General features: G+C 42.2%; 1 protein-coding gene across 3 annotated transcripts in view; it reads right to left on the reverse strand.

Annotated features, from left to right (window-relative positions):
- Positions 1 to 14,679, reverse strand: part of BMPER (BMP binding endothelial regulator) — a 146,680-nt gene that overhangs the window by 114,089 nt on the left and 17,912 nt on the right. For all 3 annotated transcript variants that reach the window (XM_068203940.1, XM_068203948.1, XM_068203956.1), the window contains exon 3: positions 6,753 to 6,852. In XM_068203940.1, the coding sequence (XP_068060041.1) occupies positions 6,753 to 6,852 (100 nt within the window). The remainder of the gene's footprint in view (positions 1 to 6,752; positions 6,853 to 14,679) is intronic.

Here is a 14,679-nt window from a genome sequence, read left to right on the forward strand (position 1 = left end):
CTAAACAAAAAAACCACACCAATAACTTGCACATTCTGCAGTATTTCTCTGGCATGAAATCAGTTAGCCAAACTAAAAGAACTGTGAATCACACATATACCTATTATGAAATATATTTTCACATGTCGTAGTGATGGTAGAGCCATTGGCAGCTACCAGAAAATTAAACTTCCTGTTGAGTTCATCCTGGTCTTCATTTGTCAACACAGAAGCATGAAAATGTATACAAAACCTCCCATGCTCATCAAGCCTAGCTCTAAACAGTGAAAATCCAACTATTTCCTCTGTAACCAAGTACAAGCAAACCTATTTGCAGCTCAGCCATGGCAATTACAATACCCAAGGGATGCACAGGGGCCATATAAAGGCTGCCCTACACAGCAGAGAGAAGAGGCCATGGGGTGAGCTGTGCTAGGACTGCACAGTTCACACACAGAGGATGCAAAGCAGCCCATATTCACTGTGCAAATAGCAGCAGAAACAAAGACATCAGCCCCTCCCAGTGCTGTTTTTGCCCCTTGCATACCACTGGAACTGAATTTTACCATCCCAAATGTCTTATGCTCCACGTATAGGGTGAAAAAAATTGCCCGCAGGGTTCCTAAGAACTTTGCAATTCAAAATGGCATACAGTTAGAGCTGCCATTGAATATTGAGCTGATACTCAATGTGCTTGTGAAGCCTGGCAGTGGGAGAGCTTTAACCTCTCATGGTTATGCGGGCTGTCATGAATGATGATGCTCAGTGACAAAATTACTTGCTCTTGTACCTAATTTTCCCACACCAGCAAAATCATCCAAGATCTGTACAGCTTACACCTTCAAAATTAAATAGTAAAAACATTCTTATTCCAGTACTACATGTCCTAAGATGTTTATCCTTTTGTTCCAGAAAAACATTACATGTAAAACCATCAGTGTGAAAATCTGGGTAACTGATGTTTGACTGAAAACCTGTTTATGACAACACGACAAGACTATTCATTGAAATTTTCTTACATAAATGGAAAATTATATTCACCAAGGTAAATAAGAGTATCTGAAATTTGAGGCACTACTGAACATAACAGTATATACCAGACATTCAAGAGATGTCAAATGTATCTCCTAAGGCCTTTGTAAGAAGAGCCAAATCAAAGAAAGGATGGAGAGACAGAGTCCTTTTCTTAGGCATAACCAGAAGTAATCAAAGGTGGCACTGTGATGATAGTGAATGGTACTGTCCCTGGTGGCTATTTCTCACAGCTTCAAAACCTCTGCCTTTCCTTCAAATACAAAGCTAACATCTGAATGAATGCTGAGATGAACCTGTACTTCCAGCCTCAAGAAACAGACCTTCTGGTTTAGAGCTGCAACGCTCTACCAAGAGACTCAGAAGGAGAGAGAAGGGCCCAAATAAAAGTTAATACTTGATTATGTCCTCAAACCATCTCTCATAGCTAGCCCCTGACAGAAGCCAGGTCTAGATTATTCAGAAGAGGGTGAAAGAACTTTCTTTAGGAAAATATACATATTGTCTTCACATCCCATCCCCCTCCATCCATGTATTATCCCTTGCCTCAGATAGCTTGCTTTAGAGCATGCAAGGATGGACTGCAAGTTATAGTGTCCCACTGGAGCCCCACAAAAACATCTCCCCAGTCAGTGTTGCAGCAGGACACTGCACAACAAAATGGTGTTGGGTACCTCATACTAGGAGTGTCCAGAGACAAACAAAGTACAGAGGTACATATGGATCCTGCAAGGTGTCAGTAGAGCAGCCAGAACATTGATAATCTCACAGCCTCCCTCTAATTGCCTTTGCAAGCCAGCTCTAATAGTTGAAATTGGCTGCAATCCTCAACCATAATATTTGATATCCTTTCCAAGAAATGTGCAATTAACTATGATACCTTTGGATATTCAATATTTAGTAGACCTAGCGCTGTTGTTGTGTGGGCTGGGATTCCATTCTCTGACAGGTTCCCCATCAATGGAGCATAGCACAAGAATTTCTAAGATCAATAATTAATTATTGAAAAGAAAACCAAAAAACCAACCACAACAAAAACAACCCCAGTAATTCTGAAAAGTTAACAAGGACAGAAAATGCAAAATTATACATAGGAAGTGAAAGAAAATTCTGAACGTATTTTCTTTGTTGTAAAAGAATTCCCACCAACTTTGTCTTTGCACTTCCACAGAAGATTTTAGGATAAGAGAGTCAAATATGGCACACAATTTTAGAATGCAAACTTTATGCAGTCCTGAGCCAGTAATACCACTTCTTCAGAGTGCAAATAACTTACTAGTCGATGTGTAGAGAGTTCTATATCTAAGTGACAGTTCTCCATCCAACTAAATAAGATAATGCTGCCAAATCTACTTCTATAATCTCAGTGACCTCATAGGTCTTCATTAGATATATTAAATAAAATGAGAGATGAAAGGTGGCCTATTTATCCTATGCAAAAGTAATAAGAGGGCTTAATTTTTAGTATTTTCAAAATGAATAACATGCTAGAGGTATGTGGTGTGTTTTACAATCTACAGTAAATACTTGTCAAAAGAATAATCTTACTGAAAACTTTTCCTATTAGACTGAGTGGCCTGCATTTTCCTTGCAGCAGGGAGCCATAATCATGGGTCCACATTTCTCTGTTCCAGACTTTTCACAAACACAAAGCAAAAGTGAGCTTTGCCCCACCAACTTTACAATCAAAGCCCTATGGGCCAAAAGTCAAGAACAGCGTTAAAACATGTGGCTGGTCTGGAGGATTTAAATCTTAAATCTTAATTTAAATCTTAGACCTCACTGCAGCCTACAATTTCCTCACAAGGGGAAGCAGAGGGGCAGGGAGAGCAGGCACAGATCTCTTCTCTATGGTGATCAGTGAGAGGACCCAAGGGAACAAGGCTGTGTCAGAGGAGGTTCTGGTTGGATATTAGGGAAAGGTTCTTCACCCAAAGGGTGACTGGGAACTGGAACAGTCTCCCCAGGGAAGTGGTCACAGCACTAAACCTGACAGAGTTCAAGAAGCATTTGGACAATGATCTCAGGCACATTCTTATCCTTGCAGGGCATGGAGTCAGAATTTGATGATCCTTGAGGGATCCTTCCAACTCAGGATATTCTGTGACAAAGCAAAGCCAAACCTTTTCATATGCTACTTTCCAGCACAGTGAATTTTCTGATTGCAAAAGCTGTAGTTGCTAGTTACTAGTAGCTGCTCCTTACTTTTTCTGTTTATTACAAAATACAAAAAAAAAAAAGTGCTACAAATTATCTCAGTAGCATACAAATACCCACATGGAAGCAAGGCACTTATGCTCAGCACACAACCATTTGCAGGAAAAGTTCTCTACCAACAATTCAGTTTCTCCTGTATGCAAAGCTCTGAATAGGAGAGTTAGGTGTGTGCACTGCTGCCGGTATCATCAGAATAGTTTGACTTGCAAGGGACCTTTAAAAGTCATCTAGTCCAACCCTCCTGCAATGGGCAAGGAATGTCCTCGTGCTCCTCATGATAGAATAAAATGCACTGGCAGAGATGTCACAAATGACTCATGAATGGTGGTTTCCTTCCTACACAAGCCCGCTCTGGAACATGCCCTTTGGTCTTAATGTTATTCTCCTGCTGTTGCACTCAGATGACAGCAGCCATTCAGTCACTCACTCGCTCACTCATTCATTTCTTCACAAGGTAGAAAGACGTGAAGCTATCAAAGAGAGCTGGCAAGAGCCTGTAAGGCCTGATTAAGCTCTCTCAGGCTTTGGGAACAAAGCCAAGAAAAAAGTCATCAGGTTCTCATGTCTTTCCTTGGTAACATTTTGTTCATGTTTAGATGAAATGCAACTAGTAAAAAAAAAAAAAAAAAAAAAAAAGCCAAAAAATCCCTGTTTCCCTTTTCCTGCTTGCATTCCCCATGGGCACTCTGGCAGCTTGACAAAATAGTAACTGAGAATAAGTGCTGTAAGGGAAAATCCTGGCTGCAGCTGAGCTTCATGTGGGGAGTGCTGGGGAGCTGCTGGGACACCAAAGGGAGTAGCTGAAGCTCCATGCTGCCAGCCCGGTGTTTGCAGCCTTCATTCCCCAGTTACCCCCCACAGGACACTCCTTTTAGACCTGGCACAGAACAGAGCAGGATCTTCAGCAGGGTTCAGAGTGGTGGGAGAGCAAGTAGCCTCCCCTGGGGTAGAGGTGGTTCCATCAGCCTCTTCCCCCTGGAACCAGAACAACCTGGTGACAGAGCGTGGTGTCAAGACTGTGGGAGTTAAATGGGTGCATATTTTGCTTTGCCTTTAAGAAAGTGCAGAAAAACTTACTCAGAAATTTCACATCTACTTTGAAAATTCAGTCCTTGAGAGCTTTTTTTTTTTAATTATAAAATTTGATATTCTTGCATTTTAAGCACATAGAAACAGCCATCTTAGATCAGACCAAGAACCCTTCTAGTCAATAATCTTCTGTCTGATAGCAGCTACTAAGAGACACCTTGGGAAGTGTGAAAAATACAGACCAAGGTCCATAGCTGTAGTTTAGCATCCAGAAGGGCAGGAATAAGCAGCCTGTCTGAGTCCGAAAAAAGGGCATTTTGGTCTGTACCTTGCTCCTTTCCTAACAAACTCAGAGTTCAGTTTTCCCCCTGGAGAATTGCTGAGGGTTGAGTTGATTGTGCCACAGAAGTATCTTCTGAAACACTCAGAAACAGCTGCTGTTCAGTTATTGTCAACTCAGAGCCCAGTATTGTATTTATAAAGTTTGGACTGTTTTGTCCTCTGGGCATCCATTTATTCCCATCCACATTAACTTCCTTTACTGCTTTGTCATCAGTTTTTCAGTGCCCTGAGAACCTTTTGCAGCTCCTCACAGGCCATCCTCTTGCTTTACTATGCTACATAGATCAGGTCATCAGCAGCAAACTTCCTGTCTCTCTTCACCCCTTTTCTAGGCAACTTTTGAGCACTTTGGCAAACTGAGATATTTGCAAGGATATGTTGACAACATTTATTACTATGAAAACAACCATACACTAATTACTTATTTGCTGATGAGAAAAGCATCTGTGAAAACTCAGGGTTGCTTAGTTTCTTCAGCAGTTTGTGAGGGATCTTGTTGGATGCCTATTAGTGGGATCTCTCTGTCCATTGATACATTCAAAGGACCCCACCTAACTCATCCCACTTCTATCTCAAGTATGCATGTGCCTCCTGATTCTGTTTTTGAATAGTTTCTATTAATTATCCCATTAGAGATGTCAAGCATACCAATCTGCAGGTGGCAAGCTCAAGCCTATTAATAATGTTTTGTAGGTACCCACCGCAATTCAGGATAAACAGAAAATGTTAAAAGGGGTCTGAATTAAAATATTGTTTGTTCAGCTTTGAAACATTCATTCTTTTCATTTTGCATGCATGTATATGTATATAAAATTTTTAGAACATTGAGCAAATACATATCCCATTTTGAAACTGAAAAATCACACTTCATCCTAATCCAACCAGCACTTAGCAACCTTTTCCTACAAAGCTGATACTAAACATGGTTTGACAAAATAAATAAATTACATGTAATTTATGTAAAATCTGTAATTTCAAATTCTTATTGTTTCAGTAATGGTTTGATTTTTTTTCCAGTTCATTTCCTTCTCTTTTAAGTGTCATGTTTCTAGACAAACCTTCAAACTGGGGCTTGCCAAACATATTCCAAAGCTGCAGCACAGAAGCAAATCATAAGCACAGCATCTAACACACCTCTGCAACCTTCCAGGAAAAATACACATCCATTATGCCTCTTCCATCTGAATTTCAGCATAATCTGTTTTCCTGAGTTTGTATTTCCTCTGGGAAGGCAAGAAATGCTTTTATTTCCCAGCAATTTATCCTACCCTATCTCCCTCTCAATCCCACACAATCACCAGTGGAGAATTAAAAATGACAGAGGAAAAATAAAATAAAGCTGTTTGAATTTGATATTCTCTGCCTCGTTGATTATGGAAGCAGTCCCTCAGCAAAATTATTGGTTTAGAGCATATTACTTACTATATCAATATAAAAAAGAAAGACTACTTTTAAACTTCATCTACTTGCATATTTTTCATGTGGTTAAACATAGCAGATACATGCCACGCATGCTTACACTTTTTTTAAAATTATTATTTGATCATTATCTCATTTTAAACAGCTTGGAATACAAAATGTTGGTCAATAAATAAATGTATAATGTTCAGATTGTTGCTTATTTGGCTTTCATAAAAATGTCCATAATATTATTGTTTGAATCAGGAAATGTTTAATAAAATAAATAAAATTTGCTTGGTTTGTTTCCTTTCCAGGGGAGAAATAGGAATAGCCATAGATAATTACCCTGCTCTTTATTACTCAGAAGTATTATTCTTATTCTGTCCAACCACATAAAAAGATAGAGATTCTTACTGACCGGTGACTACTAGCAGATTGATGTCAACCTAAAATATTTCTGACAAAAGTAGAACTCTTGAAAAACTGACAACATAGCGATGAAGAATAAAGATGTATTTCTAAAGGATAGTTGCTGTGCAAGGACTAATAATTGCAGGACAAATATGTGAATTGATGTATTTCCCTCAGTTTTGTAAACATCTGTATTTCAATTATGGTTACTGGCCTCTTCCAGCCTCTGGTGACAATTAAGTCCCAGCTGGGAAGCTGCGAATTTAGTCCTATCTTTGGCAATGTAAATATGCACTGATAACTTTTCAAAAGAAGGGAAAATGACAGGAAGGGAATGGCACCTTTGCAACGCTCACAGCAAGCTCCTCTCTGCTTAATGACGAGAGCACAGTCCTTGGAGAGCACTGGACACTTCTCCCTTTTGCACGTCACTTCCTTATTCTGGAAAAAAAAAAAAAAAAAGACAAAAGCTATTGGAAGCAAACCAAACCCAAGGCTACCATTTCTTGCAATTCAGAAAATAAAATGTGGGGCCAGGAGTCTCCTTTTTTGCTTCAGGAGAGGTCCTTGTGATTCAAAACATCTTTCTTCTCTAGAAAGAACAGTCTTTCTTTCTTTCTTATCTAGTAGAGAACAGTCTTTGAATAATCCAGGAGCCCAAGTAAATGGTGTTTAAAACCCACTTAGACAGTAATTCATGACTGCTACCCAGTCACATGCAGAAAATGTACTGCATTGAAGAAATCCATGTTATTTAAATGAACAACTACCTACATTATGTGCTTGTTAAAATATCCTCAGGGTCTTGAGGAGCTGCCCCATGAACTGCACAGCTTAGGAATCACTTCTCACTGTGACAGAAGGACAAACAGCAGAGAAAAAGGCAGTAACCTCAGAAAAAACAAAATTCTGCCACTGCAGAAAATCAATTTTGCCTAGAGGTTCTTTAAAAGAGGCTACCATGTACTATACCAGTCAAGATTATTAATGTAATTCATCTTTCTCCCCAAAATGCTGAGAATCAATGAAACACCATGAGCAGACAGAATCACTGTACATTATAGTGTCATCTTGCTATGGCAAAAAGCCAGTGATTTCCCAAGGCCAAAGAGCACATTGACCACATTAAGGAATGTCAATAGAGGATGTGCAACAGCAAGCAGCAGAAATATTCCATTTATTGCCTTCCTTGCCCCAGTGGTGTCAACCCTTGTGGTTATCCCTGCCATTAAATAGGTGCAGAAAACAAATACTTGGGGAGTTTCTTTTAGTAAAATTTTGCTACTTCAAATTCCTTACTTAAAGTAGCCCTCTGAAGTGACCTCCACCTATAATTAGTAGCTCAGTTCATTAGGTGACACAGGTGGCCATCTAGTACATGCAAGTACCCACCTCACCCAATCTTATGACTTAATTAGAGACCAAAAAATCAAAGGGCTAGAAAAATGTAAATCATAAAACTAAAGAAAAAGAAGCTGTGCTTTCCAATCTCTTTATTTCACTCCCTGTGGCCTTATTCAAGGTGCCTGTGAAGAATAACACGCAGCTTTTATTACACTCCAGCCCTTTGTCTAAAATCAGAGGTTTATTTACTTCAAAGTCACTGCCTGATCTGATGGGAGCTATAAAGGCACTTCAGTCTTATCAGTGTAAATGAGGACTCACTTTCACCAAGACAGTGTGAAATCAGCAAATGAGAATCAGGCCCTAAAGCGCAGCTGCAGCAACACAAACGATTACTGTAAGGAGCCAGGTCACTGCAGTGCTGGCTGTTCTGCATCACTCCAGCACTGCAGACCAACCATAAATGCAATTTAACCAGCAGGTTAAGCTGAATTTATGGCTGGTCTGTAGCTCTGGACTGGCACAAAGCAGCCTCGACAAAGAATTGCAAGTGGTTCAATGTCTCTTTTAAACCACCCAGTGGAATCTTGATTCCCTTTACAGGAACATGGTGCCCCCATAAAGTCTGTTGAAGGGCAGCAGAATCAAACTTACCAACTCAACTACAGCCTGTATTTTAAAGGGTTCTGCTAAGACCTGATTCTCTCTAATGAGTTTGCTTAAGGAAAGGTTTAATAAGCCTATCAGCCCCACTACCTTTATCTGTGGGAAAATCTTCTGCCTGGTGAAAGTGGGTGGGAAGGAAGGGCAAAACCCAGTTTAGAGTTGGCTCCTGTGGAGAACATGCTTCTCCCAGCTGCAGCCTGCATCATGCACCTCTGAGAGAAGTGAGGTGCACAGTGGCCTTCAGAACCAACCTGGCTAGGCTGGGCGTGTGTAAGGGGGGGCCAGTGGGCAGCTACCCATTGGAGTCCCTCTTTCAAGGATGACATTATTGTTGCAGATGGCAGCAAGAGGGACAAAAAAAAAAAAATAACACAGCTCTGTAATTTTCCTAATTCCCTGGTTCCCAGAGGACTCCTGGGGCAAATTCCTCATGCAGCCCAGCTTCCTAAGCAATTTCATCCCTGAGTGCTGCCTGCCTCCTTCTGCCCTCACGTACATCGTGACATGGTTTCTTCTTGTTGGCAATGCAAGGAGTTCCTAAGGATGACCCCAACACACGTATTTCAAACACAAGATACTTGCTAGTTACTGTTCCCAGTAGAAGCCTCCTGTTTCCCCCATGTTGCTAAAATCAGAAAAATTCTCTCCAGTGATGAGCTTGGTATCACTGAGCCACCCCAGGGGCCAGCCAAATTCAGGGCTTGCTCTTCTTTCCTTATCACCAGCAAAGCTGCTAGTTTAGCAGGTTTTCTGGGAGGGAAGATTTTAGAATTCATGTGTTGATGCCAAGGGCTGTTTTGCATTAAGCAGCTGTTCCACATGAAGAATATTAGTGGCCCACAGTGTAGTGACAGGACCTGAAGGGTCCTTCCCCCTAGGAGGATGTCTTAAGCAGTAGGCTACAGATTCACATCACCTTTCTCTATCTCAGTAGACTTTGAACTATTTGCAGTTCAGTGGCCTGGCTTCAGCAGAAAGGGGCTTGTTCTTCGTGCCCCCACATGTCACTGGTTCCTACAGCAAGGGTACTTGTGAGGAAAGCAGGAGATGAGTCATTGAATTGCCTCTGGATGTGGAGGGCAGCAAATCTGGATCACTGACTCAAAGATCAGTTATTACAGCATGGTGCTGAAAGGTAGGGAGGAGGTGCCACACTCATCACCCACTGCACTTTTTTGTTGCTGTTTTTTTTGGTTTGGTTTTTCTTTTGGCTGGTGTTTTGTTTGTTTTGTTTGAGGTATTTTTTTCCCTAAATTAAAATGGAAGGTTAGCTCTGTCCCTTGGAGGAGAAGCTGCAAGCTCCTCCTGCCTTAAAGGACAGCTCCATGTATCCCAGGTAAATAGAGCCAATATTTGGCAGCTAAGCACTAAAACAGGGTAGGATTTGCAAAGCTGATGTTCATCCTCTAGCTTGTTATAGGAAAGGCCAGGACAGCTCTAAAACAGGCTCTTTCAGGTGTCATCCCAAGCTGCCTAACTCCCTGCCATCAGGGCTGGCCTGCTCTTCCATGGTGTGAGGTATAGCATTGCCCAGGGTTGCAGCCTCATCTCTACTTGTGGGGTCTTTTGGTGAAAAAAACATACAGTAGAGCCACAAATGCAATATAATGCTGCCCTGGCATAGTCCTTATGGCAAAATCCCTCTTGAAGTAAGAAGAAATTAATGTAGCTCCAGGGAAGTGCATCCTCTTACTGCTTCTACTACTATTATTATTATTATCCCAAAATTCTTTCTAAAAGGTCCTGCTGTTTTATCTCAGTGTTGTACCTTGTGGAAAACAAGGTCAGCAGATGTGGAGGAAAGGGTTAATGTACCACGCTGATCCATCACAGGCCTGCAGCAGATAAAGCAGGGCTGGTAAATCATTGTTTAGTCTATTGCAGTCAGGCATTATCCAGTGCAGATCTCCTGGGTCCACTGGGTGTAAAAGTGCAAAAATAAAACAAAAGAGTAATTGTCATCTGGAGGCTGGGTTTTTCCCTTCACCCAGTTGCCCAAAACACTGCTCTTAATGTCTAGTGTCCATCTGCTTGTTTCAGTTTTGCTGCCTCCTCCCCTCCCATTTAACAAGGGCAAAGTGGAGGCTGAGAGCAAATGGGACTTTCCTTCCAGTTATGTCCCCTCCTTCCCCCCCGTGATCATAACATTTCATTACTTGTCCCAGCCATACATTTAGAAAGTTGCTAAGTAGCTGCATGCAGGAGAGCTGTATTACCAAGCCTCCATCTGTGCTGTCAACAGCGTCTCTGAATCTGTTGAAAGCTCTCAGATACTTTGAATTTTGCTGTTCTTAAGAGAAAACTTCTTAGATGGCAACAGTCAGAAGCCAACAGTTATGGTAGGATAGGGGATTTTTTTCCCTTTTGTTTAAAGGACATGCACTCTGGCACCAAGAAGTACGGAAGAGACACATGGCCCATAAATACATAAACCGTTTGCTAAGTCAGAAACCTGGGAGTCAGTCAAATCCATAATAGGATCCCAAGATTCATAATAAATAACTTTTAATTATAGTCCTGCACAACAGTTATTTTAAACAGATGGTTTATAGATTCACATCTGGGATTTTTTTTATTTAGTGCTCAGGCACACACACAGAAAGGGAGAGAACCTCAGCTAGGGTTTCTATTAGTGTTGGAAAAATGCGTATTTTTTTAAAAGAGGTCAGGCTGATCCAGAACAATGCTGCTGCGTCTGACGCAACTCCCCAGTCAGTGCTCAGCTCAGCAAAGGGTTCACTCTAGAATCCCAGACTCCCTTGAAAAGGAAAATTTAGGGAAGTGCTGGAGGATCACCCTGGACTCCTTACTGCACTCACCAAGACCAACTGTGGAGAACTCATGTTTTAATGCATCTGGGGAAAAGATCAGAAATTTTGTCAGGTGTCCATGTTCACAGAATTCACAGAATGTCTGGGTTGGAAGAGACCTTCAAAGATCATCGAGTCCAACCCATGCCCTAGCACCTCAACTAGATCATGGCATCGAGTGCCATATCCAGTCTTTTTTTAAATACATCCAGGACAGTGATTCCACCACCTCCCCAGGCAGTCCATTCCAGTACTTTATCACCCTTTCTGTAAAAAACTTTTTCCTAATATCCAACCTATATTTCCCTTGACACAGCTTGAGACTGTGTCCTCTTGTTTTGTCAGTTGCTGCCTGGTGAAAGAGGTCAACCCCCACCTGACTACAACTACCCTTCAGGAAGTTGTAGAGAGTGATAAGATCACCTCTGAGTCTCTTTTTCTCCAGGCTAAACAACCCCAGCTCCCTCAGTCATTCCTCATAGCGCTTGTTTTCCAAGCCCTACACCAGCCTCGTTGCCCTCCTCTAAACACGCTGAAGCACCTCAACGTCCTTCTTAAACTGAGGGGCCCAGAACTGGACACAGCACTCAAGGTGCGCCCTCACCAGCACAGAGTACAGGGGAAGAATGACCTCCCTGTTCCTGCTGGCCACACTATTCTTGATACAGGCCAGGATGCCGTTGGCCTTCTTGGCCACCAGGGCACACTGGTGGCTCATGTTCAGCCAACTATCTACCAGTGCCCCCAGGTCCCTTTCTGCCTGGGCACTGTCCAGCCACACCGTCTCCAGTCTACAACGTTGCAGGGGATTATTGTGGCCAAAATGCAATACCCGGCACTTGGACTTATTAAACTTCATCCCACTGGACTCTGCCCATCCATCCAACCAATCTAGGTCTCTCTGCAGAGCCCTTCCTCCTTCCGGTAAATCGACACAAGCTCCCAGCTTAGTGTCATCTGCAAATTTACTAATGAAAGACTCAATTCCCTCATCCATGTCATCAATAAAAACATTGAACAGAACTGGTCCCAGCACAGACCCCTGAGGGACACCACTGGTGACTGGCCACCAGCTGGATGCAGCACCATTCATGACCACTCTCTGGGCCCGGCCATGCAGCCAGTTCCTAACCCAGCAGAGAGTGCTCCTGTCCAAGCCACGTGCTGCCAGCTTTTCCAGCAGTATGCTGTGGAAGACAGTGTCAAAGGCCTTGCTGAAGTCCAAACAGACAACATGTGTTTCTCCCCTCTCCCACACTTTTCCAATGAGAACCAAGGATCTCCTTAACTAGGCACGCAGAGATGATGTCAAATTCCCACACAAGAGAGATACACTAACCAGACCAGCAATATCATTGCTACTGCTTCATGTTACCTTTACTACAACCTCCTCTCAACGCAATTTGTTCAGCTTTTACATACACCTCATATTTTTACCTTCCATCAAAGAACCCCACACAAAACAGCCCATTCTGGCAACAAATTATATCAAACTAACAGCCTTAAACTCATATGGTACAGCTAAATAAAATGCCAACATGAAAAGGAGAGAAAAAAACCAACCACACACTAAAAAGGAGTCTGAATATTTGGCAGAAATCTTGGAGAGGATATGTGCCAAACCACAGCTTGGAAGCCACAGCCAACTTTCTACAGGGTTCCCCACTGGACTCCTGCCGGCTCACAGCAGCCACCAGGAGGATGGCTCTTTTCAACCTGGATTTGGCTTCAAGAAGGAAAAAAAAAAAAAAAAAGAAAAATAGGAGTCTGCTTCATTTATTCAGGACTGTACCAAGGAGTGTTTCCATCAATGGTATCCTGAGCACTCTTGTGCTGTAACAGCTGGCTGCAGAACACATTGGAGATGTGGTTTCTCGAGGGGCCAGATGTCCACAGTGATGGTCTGGGGTTGTTTTTCTTTCTTTCTTTTTATGTATTGAAAATGCTTTTAGGAAGCTTGCACTGCATTTCTAATACCCCAAGGTTATTAATTATTTATACTCAATGGGAAAAATGTTACTTAAACTTTCATTTAACCAAAAAAAAATGCTGTGGGGAGAAAAATAATAAAAGCAAGAGAGAGAGATTAGGTAGGAATACCAACTACCATTAATGACTAATCCTGAAAACATTCATTTTTTACCACTATCCATCGTAGTCTTGCTGGTAATTCTGATAGGACTCCTCACCAAGTAGCTCAGGGTATCCTTAAGTTTCTGCTAGGAGAAGCCTGTGGGATCACCCATGAAAACAATAACAATTTTCAAACAATGGCAAAAGTTGCCCCCGAGGAATTTGGGATGGAGCTTTCAAATACACACATGTGACCTTAAGAGAAGAAAGAGCAATTTAAAATTAATGAAACAAGTGTATTCAATTGACATAGACAGCCTCTCCACCGCAAGGCAAAGGGCAGGCTCGAACGCTGGCTCCTGCCATGTGCCGTGATCCCCATGTTCTTAGCCCACGCTCCTGGGCTCTCTGCCAGGTGTTGCACATAGCCAGAGCATCCTCTCAAGCACACAAGAAGCCACACTCATACCACACAGGCCACAGGAGCAAAGGTTTGGGCCAGCACTTTCACAGGCTCTGTCCCTCAGCAAAGCTTGGGAGCTCCCAAGCCTGTGCCTGCACCTATGTTTATGTGCAAACAGCCCCAGTGTTGGGCCAACTTGAACTCAAGAACAGGCTCAGACACATGCTTAATTCATGGTCTAGACAAAACCTGAGGCTCTTTCTGAAAACAGTACCCTTTCTTCTTTGGCACTCCTGCCTGGAACTCTCTGTCTCAGGTTCGATTTACAAACCTCCCTTTAACTGGCAGAGTTGATGCAAACAAGAGATCCCTGCTAAAACTGTGAGACTGCTGTCTTCCATGATCATTTCTCTACCTGAGCAAGAGCCACACCATTAGGCTTCAGGGAGGAGACACCACTCCCCAAGGAGAGATGTCTGCAGACCCTTTGAATCACTGTCAAGGGAGATGAGGATAAGGTCTCATTTCCCTTATTCCCTTCCAATTATCTGCTGGCGTTTCTTTCCCTTGCAAAACAAATTTTGTGGGTACAGTAAAAAAATGGTTTAGCACACTAGATGCATTTCTAAATTCAAAGTGGAAAAAGTATTTCCCTATAAAATTATGTTTGTTCTCAGGAAAATGATAGCATCCTCTCCATGTGCCCTCATAAACCTACAAACACCAAAGCATACGCTTCACCAAGAGAGAGAAAGGTTCCATTATTTTAAGCACATAAAATTGTAATGGGACAGCTCACAGGAGTGAAGTCAAACATACACTTCAGTACCTTCAGCATTGGGTCCTTGCCTGTGGCAGAACATGACCATGATGTCAGCATGCAATTAGATAAAAATGACACTATTTTAGTTCAGTTCACAGTCTCTCTTTCCTTTTTTGAGCAGAGCACTCTGTAGCCTTCAATTTGTCCCC

This window comes from Anomalospiza imberbis, chromosome 1, assembly GCF_031753505.1.
Source record: "Anomalospiza imberbis isolate Cuckoo-Finch-1a 21T00152 chromosome 1, ASM3175350v1, whole genome shotgun sequence".
Lineage (NCBI taxonomy): Eukaryota > Metazoa > Chordata > Aves > Passeriformes > Viduidae > Anomalospiza > Anomalospiza imberbis.